General features: G+C 42.4%; 1 protein-coding gene across 7 annotated transcripts in view; it reads left to right on the top strand.

The window, feature by feature from the left end:
- Positions 1-25: 25 nt before the first annotated feature.
- The window catches only part of LMO7 (LIM domain 7), a 219,928-nt gene continuing 194,623 nt past the window's right edge, over positions 26-25,330 (top strand). For all 7 annotated transcript variants that reach the window (XM_010839668.1, XM_010839666.1, XM_010839669.1 and 4 more), the window contains exon 1: positions 26-371. In XM_010839668.1, coding sequence (XP_010837970.1) covers positions 312-371 — 60 coding nt within the window. In that variant the 5' untranslated portion in view covers positions 26-311. The remainder of the gene's footprint in view (positions 372-25,330) is intronic.

Genomic DNA, 25,330 nt, shown 5'->3' on the forward strand with positions numbered 1-25,330 from the left:
CCTCGCTGCGACTTTTGAAGTCGAAACAGCCCTCGGGTCTGGTGCGGCGCGCCTCCTCCGGTCGCCCTCCCCGCCTCCCGCGTTCAGTCCGGTCCCCGCGGCGTTTTCGGGAGTTTGGAGAAAGCCACGTCTTCAAGTTCTTGTGGTTCGAAACTTTGCCGAAGTTTCAACAACTTCGCAACAAAGGGAAAAAGACAACGTGCCCCGGAGTCTTGCAGCCGGAGAGAGGCCGGGGCATCTGGCCCGTCGTGCGCGGCACTGCCGCCTTTCTGCGCACCCACCACCTCTCTCTCCCTCTAGTTCTGGAAGGGATGGAGGAGGCGGAGGCCGATTGCGCCCTGGCGTTCGCCGAGGCCCAGCGATGGGTGGAGGTGAGTGCCTTTTCTCCTCTCCTTTCCGCACGAGTTGGCCGTTCTTGCCACTGGACTTTCAGCCGTCTCCCCGGACTTCGCGGGCGCGGCGCGTCAGGCTGGTTCGCGCCGTAGTTCGGGGGACTTTCCGAGTTCCGTGTCTCTTATCATTTAACGTCCAGCGAAGCTTATCGCTGCCCTCCCCACAACTGTTTCCCTGAGTTTTCCCGGAGCGCCTCTGCCACGGCCCCGCGGGGTTTGGGGACCGCGCATCCCTGGGGACCATCCCACGTCCGCGGCAGGACTCCGGGGATGTCTCTGCAGGGCGGAGACGGCTCAGGGTCCTCGGGTGCCTTTTTCCGGCGATGGCTAGAAATGCAAACGCCTGAAATACACCAGCTTGGGCAGTACTGTGTGTCGGATGAGAGGGCGGATGGAGGACCCTAAGACACCTGTGGCGCCCCTGGAGCGATGCTTTCTCCGAGGTAGTTTCCGGAGCCCAGGTTGTGTAAGTTAGGGCGCCTGGGCTTTCCTAAGTCGGCATTGACAAGACTAAGATCTCCTGAAATCACTCACTCAAGGGTGGTTATTTACCCAGCTATGCCTCAAGGAGATCTTCCACTCCAGTCTTGGCCTTTAAAAGGAGACAGTCTCCTGGAATATCCAGGATCAGCGCCTTAGGGTTACTTCTGTCTGTGAAATGTTAACACCAGGTCTTCTAGCCCGTTATCTTTTTGGATGTCAAAGATGACTTTTATAATGATGCTGAGGAAGTTTTCCGAGCAGATGTAAATCAGGAACCACTGCTTGTTAGAGAAGTGTTGTCTTTACCAGCTTGGCATTCATTTAGGGGTTATTGAAGCCAGGTGCTGGGCTATTCAACGTATTTAAATATTCAAATTAGGATTAAAGATTTTTCCATGGGAAAGACAGCATATTCAAGAATTCCATAGCAAACAGTACCTTAATTTATTTCTTCTTAAAGAATTAAATGTATGTGGGGGAAAAAAGAATAAGCTTTAAATGTTATGGTTTTCACACTAAAGGAAATTGAATGTCTCACTACCACCTAGCCAGTCGGTGGAGGGCGTCTAAGAAATTAGCTTTGCCATCATTTTGTACTGAAACTCTGAGCTGGTTTGAAGGTGACCTAAAGGTGTGAGGCGAGGGCATGGGGAGGTTGGGAGAAGAATAAACACTGTATTCTGAATTGAAATGAGAGTGGAAAAATTCCAGCTATGTAGTTAAGAGAAATAACTTCCCCCATTCATAAACCTTGACAAGTCAAGCCTTTCAAAGGTAGTTTTCCATTAGCAGTATGTGTACTGCATAATTTTAGAAGTAAAACTTGCCCTTGTTTGAGTGTTAGGGATGTAGAGAGGGAGAAGGGAAGAAATATGGGATACATTTTTGGCCAGACAGGGCTCCAGTGTGGAGGTTACACCTGCAAGTTCAGTGTTTGCTTACCTGTGATTATTGGTGATCTCACATCCTTTCCTTTTTTAGTATACAGAGTTTGAAATCTCTGTTTTGGTGATAACTTGCTTGTAATTGGATAAGATTTCTGTGAGAAATTTGTGATAAACTTTGGGTTTTTGATGTGTTGTGATAAAGGTATCTCATGTACATGGTGAATGTGCTCATCTCCCCAACCCCCACCCCACTCCCCCAAAAGTGTTTGTCAGCAATGATTTGGTAACTTGGTAAAGTGTTTTGTTCCTCATTATCAGAAAACTGAATGTTTCTAAAGGCTTTGCCTTATAATATGAATGTGGTTAACTCATATGAAATTAAAATTGACTTCTTTTTCTCATGCCCCAGGGAGCAAGGCAGTACATTCACTGATGATATGTGAATAATTGACATATTCACCTATACTTTTGGTAAACTTGGGACATTAAAGTGACAGCTTGGTGTTCACTGCTAGGTGTACGTTATTTCTTCAGTTAGTGTCCGAATGTATCCTTCTTCTTAGCTTTGTCATTACAACCAGGGCACATATTTTAAAATATTGCTCTTGCCAAAAGAAGCAGGATGAATGACTGTCTCATTGCCATAAAATATCTTAACTCTGAGAACCCCTAATTTGAAAATAAAATATTGATTGCAAAGTATATAAAGTATTTTGGAAAGCATGGACTATTATAGTATAAATCTTTCTCCTGCTGACTAATATTCTTGCTCCATTATGTTATACTTTACATACACTGAAGCATAAATGTTTCATTCATATGTATGCATGTTTATGTATATATACATAATGCACATGTATGAACATATGTATTATGTAAATTATGTCATATATAGGCATTTATGTATATATACATATTAAACACAAATAAATATATCCTTGATATATTATATGCTATCATATAGTGGGCTTCCCTGGTGGCTCAGTGGTAAAGAATCTGTTGCTGGTGCAGGAGACACGGGTTCAATCCTCTGGAGAAAGAAATGGCAACCCACTCCAGTATTCTTGCTTGGGAAATCCCATGGACAGAGGAGCCTGGCGGACTACAGTCCATGGGAAGTAGACAGAAGAGTCAGAAGCAGAGTAGAAGCAGAAATGTCAGACATGACTTAGCGACTAAACAGCAACAACAATACTATAATATACATATTATATGTATTGTACGTAATATGACCTAATCAGCTACCTTTATTTTCAGCTGCAGCTCTGACTAGGCCAAGGTCAGAAGACTGCAATAACCTTGTAAATCTTTGAAAGATAACCAGAGTCCATGCTGGTATGTCCTTGCCATTTCCATGCTCCATCAGCGATTCTAAATAACTAATGTATTACTCCTGCAACCTAAATTAAAATCATTTTTTGTTTTGGGAGGAAGAGGAGAAAGGGTAAGGTGAGGACTAGTGCTTGTTATTCTGACAGTTATTGTCATTTTATGACTATTTCAAATTGTTCTTTGCTGTTTAAAAGTGTATATATACTTAACTTCTGTTTAGTTTCATATTTGAAATAAAAACAAATGTAGGAACATAACCTTCTAAGATAATTCAACATCATAATATTGGATTATTATCTGGTTGAAAATGCAGTTTGGAATATTAATAATGTAGCGAGCTAGTTTATGATTAAACAGTCATTGGAAGCCAGTGGTTTGGAGGTGATGGCAAAGGGGAAGCTTCAGTCTAGCACGGTCATGGAGTGGGAGAGGAAGTGGCAGAAAACGCACTCCAGACCCTCTAATTTTAGTCCTTTTCTGCAGCACCTTTTAATTTTCTGTACCAAATAGTTGCCCCGTCTTTCTTTTTGGGGGGAGCATTAAAAACCTGTAATAAACAGACAAAATGCCAATGAGATTGAAAACTGAACATTATTGCTCACTGCATTGGTTGGTTACCCATTTCCAGTCTGTGACTTTCATGTTCCTATCTAGGTTGAGGTTTAAACACAGCAGTAATTTTTATGACTGGAGCAGAACAGGCTAGTTTAATTCCACACCTACCTGCTCCCCTGCCAGCCCTGTTATCTCTGGGTTTGATATTTTCAGTATCACTGTCACCCTGTAGAAGGACCAAAGAGATGCCAGTTGAGCTCATTGTCGTGCCTGGCACCAGAATATGAATCCTTCCCCAGTTACTTCCAGCTGGTCTGTTTCTCCACCTGCCCATTTCTGTCCTTTAGGGATCGTGTGCTGGTCATCACTTTAGTGTGCATTTAGTGCTAAATTTTTAAAGAATTCCACTCTGTGGGTCTCCCACTGATAGTTACATAATCCGCCTAAGTGATGGCCCTCTTTTTCTCTGTAAGCTGTTTCCCTTCTATTGGTGGTTTCCCACCTGTGGTCTGGTGTGAAAGGATTTGCTGAGTGCCCTTGAGTCCTCGGTGCTTAGTGGTGTTGTCTGCAGACAAAACAAAGGTTCTCATGATTTGTACTGTTGCTTTTCAGATGGATGGAAAGTGTTGTAAACATGCATTTGAAAATCTTAACTGAATTCATAGAAGCATTTCTGGTAATAATATATGGTTTCAATGGACAGATATTAAACTTGAAAAGACTCTGATGATAAAGATTTGTTTAAAATTTTAAATGTTAGAAAGCAGTTCTTAGTGTAGCTGTTGAAACTGGAATTAGTTTTTCAGAACATAAATTGATTTTGATTTTTGTTTTCTGTGGAGGCATGAAAAGATTTTAAAGTCCGCATATACGTTAAGCTGTGAAATGTAGCTTCCACAGCCCTTTACAGTCTGGTCTGTGGCTTTATGTCTTTGTTTTTGCTCATTTTGTGTGTTGTTATTTACATAACTGCCAGATAGCATAGAGATTAAGAGCACAGATTTATGCATTTATCCCCAGAACTTATTTACCTTACAACTAGAAGTTTATACCTTTTGACCACTATCATCCAATTCAGGATAACTATAATTAACATTGCAGTATAGCATATTTGAAAGTTGCTAAGAGAGTAAATCTTCATGTTTTTATCACAAGGAAAAGGTTTTCTGTAACTATTTGAAGAGATGGATGTTGAATAAGCTTACGGTGGTATTCATCTCACAATATATGTCAAATTGTTCGGGGATCCACCTTTCACCCATACAAAGCTGTATGTCAATTAAATCTCAATGGAAAAAAGAGAAAAAAAGCACCATTTTGAAATTAAATCTTTAAGTCGTGGCTAGCTTCTCAAATCCTGTAGGCCTCGGTTTTCTTCTTTGAGCCTCCAGTGGTGATGATGCCAGCTGGATGAGGTGCTCACTGTACAGAGGTTGTGTGTTAGTTGCTCAGTCATGTCTGACTCTTTGTGACCCCATGGCCCATAGCCCCCAGGCTCCTCTCTCCATGGGATATCCCAGGCAAGAATACTGAAGTGGGTAGCCATTCCCTTCTCCAGGGGATTTTACTGGCCCAGGGATTGAACGTGGGTCTCCTGCATTGTAGGCAGATTCTTTACCATCTGAGCCAATAGGGAAGCCCATTAAAAGTGTTCCCTAATCCTTGCTTGTGTTTCCCCATGCTCAGGGTGCTGATTTCTAACCTTCAGACTGTTGTGATTGGAGTACTCAGTACACCTCTTTATTCTTTTTTTAATTTTATTTTATTTTTAAACTTTACAATACTGTATTGGTTTTGCCAAATATCGAAATGAATCCGCCACAGGTATACATGTGTTCCCCCAACCTGAGCCCTCCTCCCTCCCCATACCATCCCTCTGGGTCGTCCCAGTGCACCAGCCCAAAGCATCCAGTATCGTGCATCGAACCTGGACTGGCGACTCGTTTCATACATGATATTATACATGTTTCAATGCCATTCTCCCAAATCTTCCCACCCTCTCCCTCTCCCACAGAGTCCAGAAGACTGTTCTATACATCAGTGTCTCTTTTGCTGTCTCTTATACAGGGTTATTGTTACCATCTTTCTAAATTCCATATATATGCATTAGTATACTGTATTGGTGTTTTTCTTTCTGGCTTACGTCACTCTGTATAATGGGTTCCAGTTTCATCCATCTCATTAGAACTGATTCAAATGTATTCTTTTTAATGGCTGAGTAATACTCCATTGTGTATATGTACCACAGCTTTCTTATCCATTCATCTGCTGATGGACATCTAGGTTGCTTCCATGTCCTGGCTATTATAAACAGTGCTGCGATGAACATTGGGGTACATGTGTCTCTTTCAATTCTGGTTTCCTCAGTGTGTATGCCCAGCAGTGGGATTGCTGGATCATAAGGCAGTTCTATTTCCAGTTTTTTAAGGAATTTCCACACTGTTCTCCATAGTCAGTACACCTCTTTAATCTCCCACACTTGGGGTCTCTGGTTGACCTTTGTGTGAGGCCTTTTCTGGGCTACCAAGCCTCTACCCGACTCGGTTCTTCCTCGTCTCTATTGCTTGTGTAGACCTCCCTTTCTGCACTCTGTGGTATAATTATGTCCATTTTTCCATGTTAGACTAGGTGCTAACTGAAGGCGGGAACAACATTTTATCCTGAGGATTTGACTCAGTGCCGCATGTTTGTTGAGAGAAAGTACAGTCTTAGGGGCTGTGGCTTTAAAAATTTTTTTCTTTTCTTTTTTTGCCACTTTGCATGGCATGTGGGGTCTTAGTTCCCTGACCAGGGATTGAACCTGTGCCCCCTGCCTTGGAAGTGCAGAATCTTAACCACTGGACTGCCAGGGAATTCCCAAGGCTGTGGCTTTAACAAAACGTATGGACCAGACTTTATCGACTATGCCAAAGCCTTTGACTGTGTGGATCACAACAAACTGTGGAAAATTCTTAAAGACATGGGAATACCAGACCACTTTACCTGCCTCCTGAGAAATCTGTATGCAGGTCAAGAAACCACAGTTAGAACTGGACATGGAACAACACACTGGTTCCAAATTGGGAAAGGAGTACGTCAAGGCTGTATATTGTCACCCTGCTTGTTTAACTTCTGTGCAGAGTACATCTTGTGAAGTGCAGGTCTGGATGAAGCAGAAGCTGGAATCAAGATTGCCGGGAGAAATATCAATAACTTCAGATATGCAGATGACACCACCTTTATGGCATAAAGTAAAGAAGAACTAAAGAGCCTCCTGATGAAAGTGAAAGAGGAGAGTGAAGAAGGTGGCTTAAAACCCAACATTCAAAAAATGGAGATCGTGCATCTGGTCCCATCACTTTACTGCAAATAGATGGGGAAACAATGGAAACTGTGACAGACTTTCTTTTCTTGGGCTCCAAAATCACTGCAGATGGTGATTGCAGCCATAAAATTAAAAGACGCTTGCTCCTTGGAAGAAAAGCTATGACCAACCTAGATAGCATATGACTTTGTCAACAAAGGTCCATCTAGTCAAAGCTATGGTTTTTCCAGTACCCTGTATGGATGTGAGAGTTGGACCATAAAGAAAGCGGAGTGCCAAAGAAGCGATGCTTTTGAACCGTAGTGTTGGAGAAGACTTTTGAGAGTCCCTTGGACTGCAAAGAGATCAAACCAGTCAATTCTAAAGGAAATCAACCCTGAATATTCATTGGAAGGACTGATGCTGAAGCTCCAATACTTTGGCCACCTGATGCAAAGAACTGGCTCATTGGAAAAGACCCTGATGCTGGGAAATATTGAAGGCAGGAGGAGAAGGAGATGACAGAGGATGAGATAGTTGGATGGCATCATTAATTCAATGGACATGAGTTTGAGCAAGCTCTGGGAGTTGGTGATGGACAGGGAAGCCTGGCGTGCTGCAGTCTGGAGTTGCAAAGAGTCGGACACAACTGAGCAACTGAACTGAGCTGAACTGAAGGACCGGGATTCTTCCCTTCTCCCAGTGTCTGAAGCTGAGCTCTTCACTTTGGCAGTCGGTTGGGAACAGTTACACGATGTGCCTTCCTCTGGGTGCCAGTGTGTGCTTGCCTGTTCGCTCAGTATTTCCTTTTCTGCCCCAACCCTGTTCCTGAGTGAGGTCACTCTACTCCTGCCTTCTAGTTAATGGTTTCCCTCATGGGACTTACATTCAGTCACTTTGTTATCCAAAAATGCCCTTGATGTGCCTACTTTGTACCAGGTATTTGCTGGGCTGTGCATGTGTGTGTTAGTCACTCAGTCGTGTCTGACTCTTCAGCCCTGTGAATGTAGCCCGCCAGGCTCCTCTGTCCATGGAATTCTCCGGGCAAGAATACTGGAGTGGGTTGCCGTGCCCTCCTCCAAAGTCTTCTGCATTGGCTGGCAGTCTCTTTACCACTAGCGCCACCTGGGAAGCCCAGAGTTGCAGTTTACCTCAAACGTAAAGGTCCATGCCCAGCAACCTAATAATGTTAGCAAGTATTTTTATAGCTCAGGAAGGTTTCCTTGCAGAGGGCACATCAGTCTTTATCGTTCCACTCTTCTGATTTCTAGCATCATAGAGTGCTCAGGGCAGTTGTGAGCAGCCAAGAGGTGTCTTCATGTCAATTTTTTTTTTTTTTAATTCTTTATGCAGCATTTTAGTCTTCCGTGGTGGCTCAGACAGTAAAGCGTGTGTCTACAATGTGGGAGACCCAGGTTTGATCCCTGGGTTGGGAACATCCCCTGGAGAAGGAAATGGCGCCCCACTCCAGTACTATTGCCTGGAAAATCCCATGGACAGAGGAGCCTGGTAGGCTACAGTCCATGGGGTCGCAAAGAGTCGGACATGACTGAGAGATTTCACTTTCACTTCTGCAGCATTTTACTGTTTCTTGAACACATACCTTTATTTAGCAAATAAGGAGGAGTCTTAGGGCAAGAGGGTTGGTAAGAGATGAGGGCGTTCACAAAATTCTCTTGGGAAGGAACTGATTCACACAAACCGGGAACCAGGGTTGAGATGCTGTTAGAATCGCTTGACTCCGAAAAGTGTAAACACATACGACAAGGTATTTCCTGAGGAACTGGGAGGATTCTAGCAGTGTCAGTCATCCTGATTCCTTTCAAGGTACTGGTATAGTGAAAACTAGAAATGGACCTTTTCTTAAAGTGGGGAAAAATACCAGGAAGTTGCACCTTTCATAAAAAGAGTGCTCTTGAGCCAGCTAGAGAAATGAACTCACTGGGCCAAAGGCAATGAATGATTTTTTGATTCTTGATAATGTGGGAGCCCTGGGTTTAATCCCTGGGTCAGGAAGATCCCTTGGAGAAGGGAATGGCAGTCCACTCCAGTATTCTTGCCTGGAAAATCCCATGGACAGAGGAGCCTGGTGACCTATAGTCCACAGGGTCGCAGAGACGGACACGACTGAACGCAACTAACACTTTCTCTTTCACACATCACCAGGTTACCCTCTGAAAGCTTTGTGCTAATTTGCAGCCATGAGCAGGGGTAGGGGGTTCCAACCTCTCATTATTCTAACCAGAATTGAAGTTGTCATTTGCATTTTCCATCTAAGTAAATAGATGAAAGATGTATGTTCTACTTTTTCTCAGATCACTAATGATATTTATCTAACCAGTAATGAAAAAGTGAAGTCGTTAGCCACTCAGTCGTGTCTGAATCTTTGTGACCCTATGGACTGTAGCCCACCAGGCTCCTCTGTCCATGGAATTCTCCAGGCAAGAATACTGGAGTGGGTTGCCATTCCCTTCTCCAGGGAATCTTCCTGACCCAGGGATCGAACCCTGGTCACCTGCACTGCAGACAGATTTTTTTTACTGTCTGAGCTGCTAGGGAAGCCCTATCTAACAGATAACTCATTGGGTTTCTTCCAGTGAGGAAGGGTGAAGCTGAAACAAGGAGGGTTTGGTCTTCCCTAAAGGCGGTCACAAGAGGTGCATAGGGCCCCTGGGCTCCTGAGGTGAGTCTCTAGAGTCATAGGCATGGTAGGGCCATCGAGGAAGTGTCTCCTGATGGTCCCACTTTGCTTTTGGTTGTTTGGAGATAGACCTGTCGCGTTCTCCACCTCATCTCCAGTTACGAGAGGAAAAATGGAACAGTCGGTCATCATGAGGAGGCAGGGCACCTTGATGTTGCTTCAGCCATTTGCAAAGCACAGAAAATCTTAAAGCTTCTCTGAGGCTGAGAGAGGAGTAATGTCCGGAGTGTGTGGCAGGGAGTATGCGATTCATTCAACCCATCGGGGCAGCCCTCACCCGCTCGCTCTCTCTGGATGCCAGGGGTGCTTCGGGTGGTCCAGGGTTTCTCTTGAGACTAATTGACTCCTTTTACTGCCTCCTTCCTTTTAAAATCTCTTCTCATGTGCAGCCTGGATGGGAGGGGCGTCTAGGGGAGAAAGGATACGTGTATGTGTATGGCTGAGTCCCTTTGATGTCCACTTGAAACTGTCACAACATTGTTAATCGGCTGTACTCCAATACAAAATAAAAAGGTAAAAAAAATCACTTCTCAACAGCATGTGAGTTTTAGAAAAGCACTGTTTTGAGAATGTTAGTTAAGAAAAACCAAGCAACATCAACACAATTACCTTTTAGTTAGACTGTTTTAGTTCAGAGAAAATAGAGTGTAGGTTAACTATTTCATCTGTTACTGTCTGCAGACTGAATTTCCTGTATCGTTCCCATGGCCTCCACTCCCGGATAGAAAGCTCTCATGTGCTTGTTGAACAAATGAAATTTTGCATCCAATCAAAGGGTTGACTGATTTAATTGATGTCTGGAGATCTCCTTAAACCTGTCAACTGTCAGTAATGTATTTGAGCTGAAGGAAATGATAAATTATGTGTACCTGTGTTTACGGTCGCTGAAGGTAATTGTTGGCTATGTTTTTTTAAAAACACTCTCGATGTACCCAAAGCCCTTAGTAAGGATAATAGCTGTCATCTCTGCACAGCTTTGAAACAGAGGTGAGCACACTCACTCTGCCACTTACAGATGAATTGCCACATGGCCCCATAAACAGCTTTTTCAGAAAGTGTAAAATCCTCCCCAATTGACTTCTCAAAACCTGGTTCTAATTCCTGAGTACAAGATGCTCAATTTGGTGCTTATGTGCATTTAGATGGTGGTGCACAGCCATAGATATCACATCTGTCTCTAAGTACATGGAGGATTGTCTTAAGGAGAGAGATTAGGAAAGTTTTCCCTGGGCTCAGAGGGCCAGGTGGTGCAATGGTAAAGAATCCGCCTGCCATTGAAGGAGACACAAGAGGCGTGAGTTCAATCCCTGGGTTGGGAAGATCCCTTGGAGTAGGAAATGGCAACCCTCTCCAGTATTTTTGCCCAGAAAATCCACTGGACGGAGGAGCCTGGTGGGCCACAGGCCATGGGGTTGCAAAGAGTCGGACACGACTGAGCACGCACACAGAGGGCAGAACTGGTAATTACTAAGTGGGCACAGTGAGACTTTCAGCTCAAGTATTTTGAAGACCTTCTATAAATAAAGAGCAGTCCTACACCAGAATGGACTGAATTGAATGGTGGCTTGCCTCCTAGTGAGGGTTTTACAAGAGTAGGTGAGTAACTGACCATTGAAGCAACCACTGTTTTTTTTTTTAATCACATGAAAGACACGTGGCTAGAGCATTATACTTACATGGTCTTATAATGAAGGACTGTTATTTCCCAAAGGTGTGTGTGTGTTTTCAGATGAGGAGAAAGAAGGATGAAAGGTAAAATAATTTGCTCAGGGAAACACTAGAACTGGTAAATGGTGGTTGGGGATTTGAAACCAGGCAGTCTGACTCTTAATCACTATACCGTCTTGTTCACGAGGCCACTGGTCAGTAAATCGTGGTGAAGGATTTAGAAATCAGGAAGGCAATGGGCTGTCGGTCTTCATTCCATCTACAGCTGTGCGATTAGCTGCTTTCTGTTTCTGACAAGTCCTGCACACGCAACAGGTTCTGTCTCATGATGTTAGTGCCTGGAAAACTCATGATCGAATATTATTTAAGCCACAGCATTGCTGATAGACACTCAAGTAATTGCAGACTTTAGATTTGTATGTTCTGGTGTATGTTATGTGTTGTTCAGTCGTGTCCAACTCTTGCAATCCCATAAACTATAGCCCACCAGGCTTCTCTGTCCATGGGATTTCCAGACAAGAACACTGGAGTGGGTTGCCATTTCCTTCTCCAAGGGATCTTCCTGGACCAGGGATTGAACCTGTGTCTCTTGTGTTGGCAGGCAGATTCTTTACCCCTGAGCCACCAGGGAGGCCCTCTGGTGTATATAGGTGCTTCATAAGCCCTTTAAAGTGTTAAAAAGGGGAAGATTTTTACATCATGACATGAAGCTATACTTTAAGTTAGTGTAGGAGATAAATGATATCTAACTAGCTTCTTCTCTAAACAATTTACAAGAGTCTCAATTTTTTCTTTTATTATACCTGATTTTAAGTAGCCCATGGTATAGCAAAAATTGTTCAGACTGTGACTATATAGTGCTTTGAGATGTATGTCATGGTTTCTGATGAGCATGTGTGTGTGTGCTCAGTTGCTTCATTTGTGTCTGATTCTGTGCTTCCAGGGATGGTAGCCCACCAGGCTCCTCTGTTCATGGGATTCTTCAGGCAAGAATACTTAGTGGGTTGCTGTGCCCTCCTCCAGGGGCTCTTTCTGACCCAAGGATCAAATCTGTGTCTCTTGTGTCTGCTGCATTGCAGGCAGATTCTTGACCCACTGAGCTACTTAGGAAGCCCTTTGATGAGGGCACTTTCTAGTTAATGTTTTAGACTTGTAAGGACTGAAGCACAGACCATGATAAAAGATTCCACATTTTTGACTAGATTTAAATTTGACTTAGGTGTCTGAGCTGGGAAGGGAATACCTAATTTATTTTATTTTAACACCATTTCATAATATTGAAGGGAAGGGCAGTTGTTACTAACCTTGTAACAAAGTTTGAAACTGGAATTCTTCTTTGTTTTAAAGTCTCTCATTCTACCTGAGGAAGGAGAAAATAAGCATTTTTGCCTTTACTTCTTGAGTGCTGTTTTTTGATTAACTTGGAATTTTACCCTGTTGCCTGTAAAAATATCGTCCATCTACCAGTAGCATCAGACAAAGTTGACCACACCTTGCTTCTTGCAACATTTTTTGCAATTGCCCTCTGGGTTTTTCTCCCATTTTACTTGATATTTCTGGTTTTCCTTTGTAGACTAATTCGTCGAGTAAATATCAGACTCCTGGGGTTCATTCATCTTTCCGTGTCACCTCTTCTTTGTCTACAACCTCTCCCTTGCAGGCGTTATTGGATCCATAGCTTTGTACACCTTCTGTGTGCTGATAGCCTCCACATATATATTCTTGACCCTGACATTGTTTCTAAGACCCACCTCATACATGTATGTGTGTATGCACACACACACACACACACTCACTCACACACACTCAAGATTTCCAGTTGTAGGTCAAATATATTGGCACGTCACACTTGGTTCAAAACAAAATTCTCAGTTTCTCCTCCCAACTACTACCTTCTCATTCCTCTAATGTTTCCCATTTTAGTAAACGACACCACTGGTCACCTGCTTGCTCAGGTTCCCAACTTCAGAGTCATTGTTGATGCTCATTTTGATCACATCCCACATTCAGGCTGACAAGAAATCCAAGTGGCTCATATCCTCAAATACACCCAGAATCTGCCCCTCATTGCCTGCTTTTTCCAAAGTTACAGCCAGGTTCCTCCTGAAAAATGTGAACCAGAGAATTTTTTATTCAGCTCTTCCCTCTCTGCCCTCCATAGTGGATACCGTTATGTTGAGAACAAAATCTGAATTTTTAACCCACGTTTTTCAGGGCCCCACAAGACCTATTTCCCCACAAGACCTATTTCCTTTTTGCCTATCTCATCTCTGCTCCCTCTCTCCATCTGCTTGCCATGCTCCAATCATCCTGGCTTTCCTGCTGTTCCTCAAATGTGCAGAGGTTTTTTATTATAGGACATTTGCATTGCTGTTCCTTCTGCATGAGTATATTTCCCTCACCTAAATCTCAGTTTAAATGACACCACCTCCTCCTCGTCTCCCTCTCTATACAGTAATCACACTTGTGACTCCATACTCTTGTACTTCATAGCACTTGTCATCACTTGCTGTTATATGATGTATATTTTCGACTTGACTTACTCCTATAAGAATGAGTATTTTATTTAGAAGGCAGTCAATAAATGGAAAAATAAATGGATGAATGAACAAGTGTCTTAATTCTTTATGTGTGATGTTTTCTAACTGATATAACTGGCTTTCTGGCAGTTCTTCACTCAATAAGACAGGTTGATTTTATTATATTAAGATTTTTTTTTTTGGTTTTGTTTTTCATTTTTTAAGTTCAGCTCTGGATTGAGCAGGTTCAAAGCATGTTTTTAAAATGCAGGTTTCAACCATGAGAAATTTAGTTTGCTCAACCAATTGTAAAGATGCCCAAAGGGAAGCAAGTATCATAAGGTAATAAACATCCTAGAAAATTGTCACATGAGCCGCCTCAGCTGAGTATCCTGCCCTGGGGACAGTGCATCATCATGAAACTATGGGTATTGGTCATGAAAAAGTCTTACAACTCCCTGACTGGTGTCCTCTCGCTTGGGCATGGACCATCTGCAGGAACTAACTGGAGACAGGCTGAAAATAGCTTTACTTTGTTTGGAAACAAGAGAAAATAATTACAAATTTGAGAATGAGAACACTTCTCCTTTCGGCCCAGTTTCAAACGTCAGTCTGCTTCATATTTCCCAGGTGTTGCACTTAATACCAGTTTTTTAGGACTCACTCTGCAATGGCACATGAAGCTGGGGAGTGCAGGCTTCCAAAGAACTGCATTCGGACATGAGGGCAAAAGGGAAGCTGAAACTTTCTGTCTGTTGGATACAAACTGACTTTCTCTTAATGCACTTAAAAAAATTATTCCTCCTAGCTGTCATGTGAATTCAGTGATAGTGCTTTATTTTATAAATATGATTTTGATAATTGTTTCAAGTTGACAGCATGATAATTCGACCTTTGTATACACTACAAAGTGATCACCTCCACAAGTCTGGTGACCAGCTGTTAAATATAATAATTTTTTTTTTTTTTCAGATGAGAAAAGAGTGGCTCAAAGAAGTTAAGTTTCTTTCCCAGCACTTCTGGGACTGATAGAACCAGTGTTTGAAGTTAGATTTTTCTAACAGAAAAACCTAACTGTTTCATTGATCTTCCTCTATTTCTCTCCCTCTTTTGTAGTTGGACCTAATATTATGGCATGTGCATGCTGTTGTACGTTCTGTACATCTGCCTCCGTCTCGTGCTTTTCTTATTTCACAAAAAGCATAAGAAAATGCTCAGACTTAATATAAATGTAGTGTGAATTAACACTAAGATGTGAATAGGTACTGTTGAATAATTTCGTGTGTTGAGATGAAACGGACTTAGAGACAGTGTATATGCATGCGCCTGTATGTATTGAGGAAGCGGGGTACAGGGGCACTGACTTTAGTGGTACTTCTTGGAGCTCCTCCTGGCAGGTAAGAGACAGTTCCAGGGCGGCATGGGGGTAAATGCCTGCGTGTTGTATAGCATATCTTTGGGGGAAATGGGAGAACAATTTGGAAGCTCTTAGAGAAGGTCCTTGAGTTCGGCCAGAGAGATGATGGGTCGAACATGGTGTACAGGGGAGTTAAGTTGGGCTGCAGTGGCTCTGGAGAAGGCAATGGCACCCCACTCCAGTACTCTTGCCTGGAGAATCCCATGGACAGAGGAGCCTGGTTGGCTACAGTCCATGGGGTCATGAAGAGTCGGACACGACCAGGCGACTTCACTTTCACTTTTCACTGTCATGCATTGGAGAAGGAAATGGCAACCCACTCCAGTGTTCTTGCCTGGAGAATCCCACAGACGGGGGAGCCTGGTGGGCCGCCGTCTATGGGGTCGCACAGAGTCAGACACGACTGAAGTGACTTAGCAGCAGCAGCAACAGTGGCTCTGGCATGGGCAAGGTCCCATTGGATTGTTCTGTTGTCAGGACAGTGAAGCTTGTAGTCTACTTAGCATGGAAAGTGCTTATTTGAAGCTAGTGAGAATGTCAAGCCCAAAGTGTGGATAAAGAATTAACATTTTGGAATATAAATGCCATAGAATTTAATATAATTTCTGTCCCCTGGGTTCCAACATCATTTGGAACCCAGGGGACAGAATGGGACCAGAAGCAGGGAATGACCATATCACCTAGAAGATCAAGGTATGTATCCCGGCAGTAAATGTCTTCTGCTCAGAGGAAAGGAAGAGGAAAGAGAGGTTGTGGTCAAAATGCTGGGCAGAAAACCAGGAGTGTGTTAGGCATCCTAAGGGAAGTGTTGGTTCCATGAAAGATAGAAAGAAGAGAATTAGCAGCAGGGTTCAGGACTAAAAGAAGTGATCAAGGGAAGAGAAAATGGAACAAGGCTGTTGAATTTGGCAAGAGAAGTCTCTCACTTGTTGAAAATAGAGCTTTGGCGTGTTAGTGTGGGAGCCAAGTGAAGCTTCAGGAAATCTTTCCGGGAAGTCTTGTTATGGGGGTAGGCATGCCTGGAAGCAGAGGTAGGAAGAGCTATCCAGGAAATCTATATTTTCTTCATTTGTGTTAACAAAATTGTTCCCTACCCCCAGCTTACGTATACCAGAGGTACAAACCATTCACACTTAAGGGTGTACACTCTAGGATAGCAGGTCTGAAGGCATCATCATGGTCTCCCCATAAAGTACTAAAGTTGAAGTACACAGCTGTCTTTTAGAGGTCTGTGCCCTTGATGTGCTGGAGATCATCTGGAAGGCATTTTAATCTTCTTCTGAATTTATTTCCTCTTTCCTAAACAGGGAAAGTATCTCTCTTCTCCCTCGGGTTTTGAGCTGATATTAATTTGGTGAAGATACTTTGTTTATAGTATTTAGAATAAATATATCTTAATAGTTTTGATTTAGTGACTCTAAGAAGTGATATTAATCAGAAACAGATGGTAGTAAAAGAAATAAAGCTTTTTTCAACTTTTAGAGATGCACACTGCTGCCATGAAGGTGTACATTTGCGCATGTTGGATTTGTTCCTTTGTTGCGAGTAGCGTGCTGTAGTGACGAGAGGGGCAGAGTTTGGGGTAATACTGCCCAGGCATACCTCATATGTGGCAGGTCCAGATAAAATGTGTGACCACGGACAGGATGCGTAGCATCCCTAGGGCTAAGTTCTCACTACTATAAAATGAGGATTGCAAGGTGGCATAAGATTTAGGAAAAAAAGGAAACAAAGATATGTAGGTACTTGACAGATGATAAGTGTCCTTGTTCTTATTCTTCTGAAACAGTGGTAAAGAATCTGCCTGCCAATGCAGGAGCTGCAGGAGACACAGGTTTGATCCTTGGGTCGGGAAGATCCCCTGGAGAAGGGAATGGCTACTTCAGTATTCCTGCCTGGAGAATTCCATGGACAGAGGAACCTGGTGGGCTACAGTCCATGGGGTCACAAAGAGTCAGATGCAAGTGAGTGAGTGTGCACACGTACACGCACATCTGTATATAGTTAAAAATTAGATGATTAATTGATATCTTTTGTTGTTTCCTAGAATGGCTAATTTTTACAGATATGTGTGTGTACCTGAGCACATGGATGCCTGTGGGTGTGAATCCCACAATGCATTTAGATAACTTGCTGTGTATTCTGACCTTTGATTTTCAAATTTGAGTCTTTATTAAGTCCCTTCTGTAGTGTTCTTAAGCTGTGATAAAAATCCTTTCGTTTATAAGGGCTTGAAGTTAGAATGAACAAATGCCTTACAAGCAATGAGTTCTGTTTTTGTATGTTTGTTTTACCTTTTATTTTGGGCTGTGCCACTCAGCTCGTGGGATCCCAGTTCCCCATCCAGGGATTGAACCCAGGCTCTCAGCAGTGAAAGTGCAGAGTCCCAGCCACTGGACCACGGGGAATTCCCTGAATTCTGTTTCTTGATGATACTCTCATCTTTTTCTTTCCAGGGACTCTGTACATTTTAGCACTTGTTTGCTTCTGATTCTTTCCTGTCAGTGAACTTACAGTATAAATCTAAGGCTAATCAACTTGCCTGAGACCTTTTAAGTTTAAGAAAGAGAATTCTATATTAATTGTGCTGTTGAAGACACAGCCCTGTGTTCTGTTCTCACTACTGTTTTCTGTTCAGCTTCTAGTTTCAGATCAGAGAGTAGGTTATGTAGATTACTTGCATTAAGCGTCTTTTCATATAAACTGTTTTTTCAAGTCTCTATACAGTAAGTGGGAGTGGGGCAGGGGCCAGTGCATGCTCTGTTATGCCTGACTCTTTGTGACCCTGTAGACTGTAGCTCTCCAGGCTCCTCTGTGCATGGAGTTGTCCAGCCAAGGATACTGCAGTGGTTGCTATTTCCTACTCCAAGGAATCTTCCCAACCCAGGGGTAGAACTCGTGTCTCTTGCATCTCCTGCATTGGCAGGCAGGTTCTTTATCATTGGCGCCACCTCTATACGTTACTGTTATTTCAATTATTCTTTGTTCTTCATGCATCTTTTTAATCCTTCAAGTTACTTTTTTATGTTTTGTGTGTGTGTCTTTGTGTCATGTCATTAATTTTGCTTTTCTGCTGTATTCAATTGTAAGATCCTTCCAATAAAGACATTTTTTAGATGTCTTCCTAAAAAGGAGCCTAATGAGCTATTTTAGAAAAGAGAAGCTTTTATAGTTTTCCATGAAGAAAGGAAATGCATTTTAGGTGTTATATTCAAATGATAACTTTATGGAACTGATTGTTTTTAAGCCAATTTGCAAACATTTTTAGACTTGGAAAATGCTTGTAAGTCCTGAAAGGTATCACTTGCCAAATAGCTGATACTTTTGAAATTTGGCCTTAGTTCTGGTAAAAGAATGTGGTTGACAACCACACTGTAATTTACAGTAATCCTTTTTGTGTAAGGAAATGAATCTTCTTGGCTTAATAAACTCCAGATGAGTTTCTGGCTTCTTGATTATTACCAAATCATTTAAAAGTAAGGTTTCATTATACAGTTTAGGTACAGCCACCCTCTCTGTGCTTGTAATGGCCGATGTGATGTTAAATCCTTCGTGCAACTAGAGCATATGGGGGGAAAATTACATTTGGGTGGGTCATTTTGGAGCACAAGTTTATGATGTGCCTTAAGGAGATCATGTGGAAGACCCATAGGAAGTTCTGCTAGTGTCATAAAACAGAATTTTCTTGGAAGCTCACCTAAATATTTCTACTTTTTATTAGTTACCTTTATCTGTAGAAGAGTCTAAAAATGTACATGGACACATAACTGCTTCCAACAATTTGGAGGTTTCATTACTAAGGAAGAAGAGACTGACAGTGAAATCTCTGCAACACTTATTTTCTGATTGTTCCTTTCTTGCATTGTTTTGCTTTATTATGACTGCGGTCTAGTGTCCTAGCTCTCTGAAGATGCTATATCATAGTTTTATTTCCCCTTACTCCCTGCATTATCTGTTTCTTGCAGTTTTGTGCTCAGATGCTCAGTCGTATCTGACTCTGTGACCACATGGATTGTAACCTGCCAGAATCCCAGTGTTCTTGTGGGATTCTTTTAGCAAGAATACTGGAGTGGGTTGCCATTTCCTCCTCCAGGGGATCTTACCAACTCAGGGATCCAACTGGAGTCTCTTAAGTCTACCTCATTGGGGATTCTTTAGCATTAGCACCTCCTTTGATCTCTTTTAAATGGAAAGTTTCTCACTGTCTAACTGCTGCCTAGATTTTCTGTCAGTTTCTGTGTGTGGACCTTCCCTACCCAAAGGACCTGTTGCCTGCAGACTCTGAGTCTTTTTCTGGAGGAACTTGACAGCTTTGATTCTGCACTGTGCCCTTTGCATGTCCTGCAGTTGAAATCTCCTCCATTCTGTTTGGTTGATTACCACCCTTCCTACTTTGCATGTCCAAATGTTGATTCACAATTTCCCTCTACTGTTGCCTCTTTTTGAATTCCCTTTCTTTTTGTGGGTTAATGCCTTATATTTCTGTGTGTCATTTTGGTGAGGTTTTGGGAGCCAATGGAGAGAAATGTGTAACCACTTCATTGTGTTCAAGCAGAAGTTGTGTGTGTGTGTGTGTGTGTGTGTATTCGTGTGTATCATAGAATAAAAGAGTAGAAAAACATGGATTGAATGAAGATTGCAATGATTGCCTAGGTGAATTTCCTCCATTCTTTTTCTGAGATCCTGGATCATCTTCACTTTCACTATTCTGAATTCTTTTTTCTGGAAGATTTTCTGTCTCCACTTCTTTGCTTATTTTTTTCTGGGGTTTTATCTTGTCCCTTCATCTGGGGCAAAATCCTCTGCTTTTTCATCCTGGTTAACTTTCTGTGATGTGGTTTTGGTTCTAGCCTCTGAGATTGTGGTTCTTCTGTCTGCCCTCTGGTGGATGAGGCTAAGAGGCTTATAAATAAGCTTCCTGATGGGAGGTGCTGGTGGTGGGAAAAACTATGTCTTGCTCTGGTGGGCAGGGCCATGCTCAGTAAAACTTTAATCCAATCCTCTGCTGATGGATGGGGTTGCACTCCCTCCCTTAAATTGTTTGAAATGAGGGGACCCAGCCCTGGGGACTGTCAGCTCTATGGTAGGGTTGATGGTGATCTCCAAGTGGACTTATGCCAAGGGGCCCCTTCCGGGACTGCTGCTGCCTGTGCCATCCTCCCCACGGTGGGCCATTGTTGACCCATACCTCCACAGGAGATCCTCCAACACTGGCAAGTAGGTCTGGTTCAGTCTCCTGTAGGATCACTGCTCCTTTCCCCTGGGTCTTGGTGTACACAAGGTTCTGTTTGTGTCAAGAGTGGAGTCTCTTTTTCCCCCAGTCCTATGGAAGTCCTGTAATCAAATCCCACTGACCTTCAAAGTCACATTCTCTGGGGATCCCCAGTTCTTTTGCCGGATCCCCAAGCTAGGAAGCCTGACATGAGGTTCAGAACCTTCACAACAGTGGGAGAACTTCTTTGGTATTATTGTTCTCCAGATTGTGGATTGCCCACCTGGTGGGTATGGGATTTGATTTTATCACGATTGTACCCCTCCTACCATCTCCTTGCAGCTTCTTCTTTGTCTTTTTGGACATGGGGTTTCTTTTTTTTTTTTGGTGGATTCCAATGGGGATTCCCTTGTAGCTCAGTTGGTAAAGGATCTGCCTGCAGTGGAGGAGACCCCAGTTCAATCCCTGGGTTGGGAAGATCCCCTGGAGAAGGAAATGGCAACCCATTCCAGTATCCTTGCCTGGAAAATCTCATGGACAGAGGAGCCTGGTGGGCGGCAGTCCATGGGGTCGCAAGAGTCGGACACGACTGAGCGACTAACACACTAGTATCCTCCTGTCGATAGCTGTTCAACAGCTAGTTGTGATTTTGATGCTCTTGCAGGAGGAGACAAACACATGTCCTTCTACACGACCATCCTGAATCGGAAACTGCCTAGGTGAATTTCATACCAGTAAAATAGATGTCACTTTATATAAATTAAAAAAAAAAACCCTATACATACACTGTAATGAGACAAAATTTAAATCACAATTAAAGGGATAGTGAATGTGGGACAAGCAGAAAATGCATGTAAGAAAGATAAACTAAAGCCACAGATGAGTTGCAGTTTCTGCTGTGTGTTACATTATGTGCAATAATAATAGTTTATAAGCTTCAACTTTCTAGCAGTCAGTTCAGAGACAGAATCATGGCCCCATCTGTGCCTTCCACAGCCCCAGCTTTTATGCACACTCTTTCATTCACCTCTGAAAAACTTTGGCCTTCAAGGGAAAAAAAGGAAGTTGACATATATTGAGTACTAGGTTCCAGTCACTTCAAACAGCTGCATCCTGCAAATAAGAGAACTGAAGATCAGAGAGCCTGAGTAACGTGCCCGGGGAAGAGCAAGGTTTCCTGGCTTCTGTCCTCCTGTCTGCAACATCACAGTTTCTTCCAGTGACACCCTTCATGTAAAGGTTTCCCAAAATGAGAACAGCCCTTCGCTTGTTATGATTAGTTGTCTGTCTTTGCTGCAAGCTAATATAGATTGAATATTTATTTTATTTTCCCCAGATTTATTGAGGTATAATTACCATAACTTTGTATTAAAGTATACAATGCAACAATTTGATATATGGGTATTTTATGAAATGATCAACACAGTAAGTTTAGTGAACATCCATCACCTCACATAGGCACAGGTATTTTTTCTTGCGAGGAGAACTTTTAAGATCTACTCACTTAGGGATTTATTTCCCTGGTGGCCCAGTGGTTGGTTAAGACATCACCTTCCAGTGCAGGGGGTGTGGGTTTGATCCCTGGTCTGGGAGCTAAAATCCTACGTGCTTTGCGGCCAAAAAACCAAAACATAAAACAGAAGCAATATTGTAACAGATTCAATAAGGACTTTAAACACGGTCCTTGTAAAAAAAAAAAAAATTCTTTTTTAGAAAATCTACTCTGTTAGCAACTTTCAAATATACAACACAGTGTTGTTAATTATGGTCACCATGCTGTGCGCCATGGGGTAAGCTTCTTGAGGAGTTGTCAAACCACACAGGACCAGGCACAGTGCCTGGACCTGTAATGATGGCTCAGTAGGATTTTTTTGAAAGAAGAAAATGTTGAACAAATTGAGTGCTTTACACACAGTACTATAAATTCTTACTGAACGAGACCTGAGACTTGGCGACTTAGCCGGGTAACTTCTGGAGGAAAGAAATGCTGAGTAAGAGCAGGAAAGCCATCAGTGCAACTGGAAACAGAGTGTAATGGTGCTGGTATTTTGTGGTTAAAGGGAGTGTACTTCAAGTCTCTAATGACACAGTCCAGTAAATAGTTTTCTGTTATTTCAGTGAATCTAGACCTGTAATTCTGGCATCATTAGTCAATAAATAATTCACAAGTTGACGTTAGGAATGCTAGAGATGTTTATATTATACTCAAATGTAAACTTAGGTTAGATTTTACTAATCATATAATGCAGAATGATCTGAGCGTGCATTTGTGCCAAGTTGCTTCAGTCGTGTCTGACTCTCTGCTGCCCCATGGACTGTAGCCTGCCAGGCTCCTCTGTCCATGGGATTCTCCAGGCAAGAATACTGGAGTGGGTTGCCATGCCCTTCTCCAGAAGATCTTTTCAACCCAGGGATTGAACCCTAGTCTCTTAAGTCTCCTGAATTTGCAGGTGGTTTCTTTACTACTAGTGTGACCTGAGAAGCCCTCTTAAAATGAGAAAATCATTAAAATTCATTTTGTACTTTTCCTTTTCTTTGCAACCATAGTGGTCTCTTTATGGTGAATGTAATGGAATCATAAGACAACATTGGCTCTCGTTTTTTTTTTTTTTTTAATATGAAAAATACCCCTTTCTTATTTTCATCATTGGTACACTATCCTACCCTTTCTCCAAATAAGAAATTTGGATTGTATATCAGGATTCTAGTAGGAAACAGATCACAATTCCCATGATTCAAATGAAGAGCTTTTAAAAAAGGCAAGTTCTTACAAATGTGTAGGAAGAGGTAGGGGAACCAATTAAAGATGTCAAGGAACAGAAGGTAGCAAAGGTGGATGAAAAGATTAGAGAAGGAAATATTGCTGCTAGAAATCACTAAAACAAATCTGGGGCCACTGAGGAGGGCAGGCACGTTTGCGTTTTAGTTGTGAAGCTTCTTGAGAGGCTGTGGGAGGGAATAGGGAAAAAAATAACCCCGATCCTTCTGTTATCATTTGTCTCCTTCATCTGATAATCCCATTGTACAAATGCAATCAGACCAGTTGGCTCAGTAGCCAAGATAGTTCTAGGGACAGGAGGCGGGTGTAATCAGACTAGGGGAAGCAGGAGAATAGATTGGGGTGGGAGTTAGAGCAAACAGACTCACCAGCGTAGATTTCATTTACCTCCTCGTCCTCTGTCGTCCCCTTCTCCTCCTGCCTTCAGTCTTTCCCAGCATCAGTGTCTTTTCCAGTTGAGTCAGCTGTTTGCATCAGGAGACCATAGTATTGGAGCTTCAGCTTTAGCATGAATCCTTCTAGTGAATATCCAGGATTAATTTCCTTTAGGATTAACTGGTTTGATCTTCCTGCAGACCACGGGACTTTCAAGAGTCTTCTCCAACAGCACAGTTTGAAAGTGTCAGTTCTTGTATGGAAGCTGATTATATTTTTTTCTAGTAATATTTGATCAGAAAATATCATATTTTATTCACCTCAGTGAAACTTTATTCCTTGTTTAATTATCACACGTATCTCTATGTATTTGATACACTACCACCTCCACTATATTTAAAACTGTCTTAGGCTTTCTGTAGATGCACTATTAATATTTATCATGTTTTTGACCATCTATTAAGCAATTCTGAGCGGTTATTCCTCTGTACAGTAGGTTTAAAAGTTTTTAAACTTCAGCATTTTTCAGTGCATAAAAGATGTTTTTGCATTTCAAAATCTGGGCGGTAACATTTTCTCTCAAATTATGACTTTGGATTAAATGCAGGCAGATTTCGTACACTAAGTGGTTGTCATAGTTATGGTTTCAGAGATGCCCTGTTTAGCTGGTGGTTAGTAGACTATAGGACATTTATAATCAGTGGAGAGAAATCCTAGCCAACAATTTTCATTTGGATGTAAAATATGTGGCTCTTGGAAAGGTTACCTCAATTCTTTTGGCTATGGGAAAGCTTAGTTCAGGTCTGGCACACTGGCAGCCTAAGGACTACCGTATGAAGAAGATTAGACTTCAGGATCCTTCTTTTTTTTACCCCCCTTCTTGAGTCAATATTCCAAGGAGTCAGGCATCCCTCTTTGATATTACACTGCTCTGTGTCGACTTGGCACCAGAATGATAATCCCATTCTTCTGGAGTTGTTGATTTTCAGCTGGGGGTGATTGTGCCCACCAGGTGACATTAGGGCATGTCTGGAGACAGTTTTGGCTGTCACTGGGGTGGGGATGCTACTGACTTCTAATGGGCTGAGGATAGAGATGCTGTTAAACAACCTAAATCCACAAGTCAGCCCTCACACCAGATGCCAGCAGTATGGGCGTCAAGAAACCCTGTTCTAGAGTATAGTCTTTCCCCCCCAGTGTTTTTTGGCATTGTGTAATGTTTAAAACCTGTAATTACACTTAGTTCTTATAAACTTATGCTTAGCTGTTATTTTTCTTATTTCTTTCCCTACAGAGAGCTGTGTGTTTGGAAGTTAGAGTTGGGATAGTGTTATCACAAATTGAGCAGCACATATTGCAAGCAGCTTGATGTTCTGGGCGCTGTTGGGGGAACAGAGTGAGGAGGGTGTAGTCTATTTCAAAGGCAATACAGTGTGTCTGGTAGTATAATCACCTAGAAATAGTCTCCAAGAGTCAAAGAAAAGAGTGAGACTGGCTCACATTTGAAATCCTGCTTGATTCCCTAGCTTGTCTTCTTGTATAAACCAACTCACTATTGATGACCCAGCATCTCTCTCTTTTTTTTTTTTTTGGTGTAAAGTATATTTGCATTCGACATTTTAATGATTTTTTTGGAAATTAAGCCACAGGAAACCAATGCTCCAAGTCTTGCCTTCAACCACCAAATAGGATAAACAGGGTAAATATTTTAGGCTTTGCAAACCATA

This window comes from Bison bison, unplaced genomic scaffold (assembly GCF_000754665.1).
Source record: "Bison bison bison isolate TAMUID 2011002044 unplaced genomic scaffold, Bison_UMD1.0 scf7180017864128, whole genome shotgun sequence".
Lineage (NCBI taxonomy): Eukaryota > Metazoa > Chordata > Mammalia > Artiodactyla > Bovidae > Bison > Bison bison.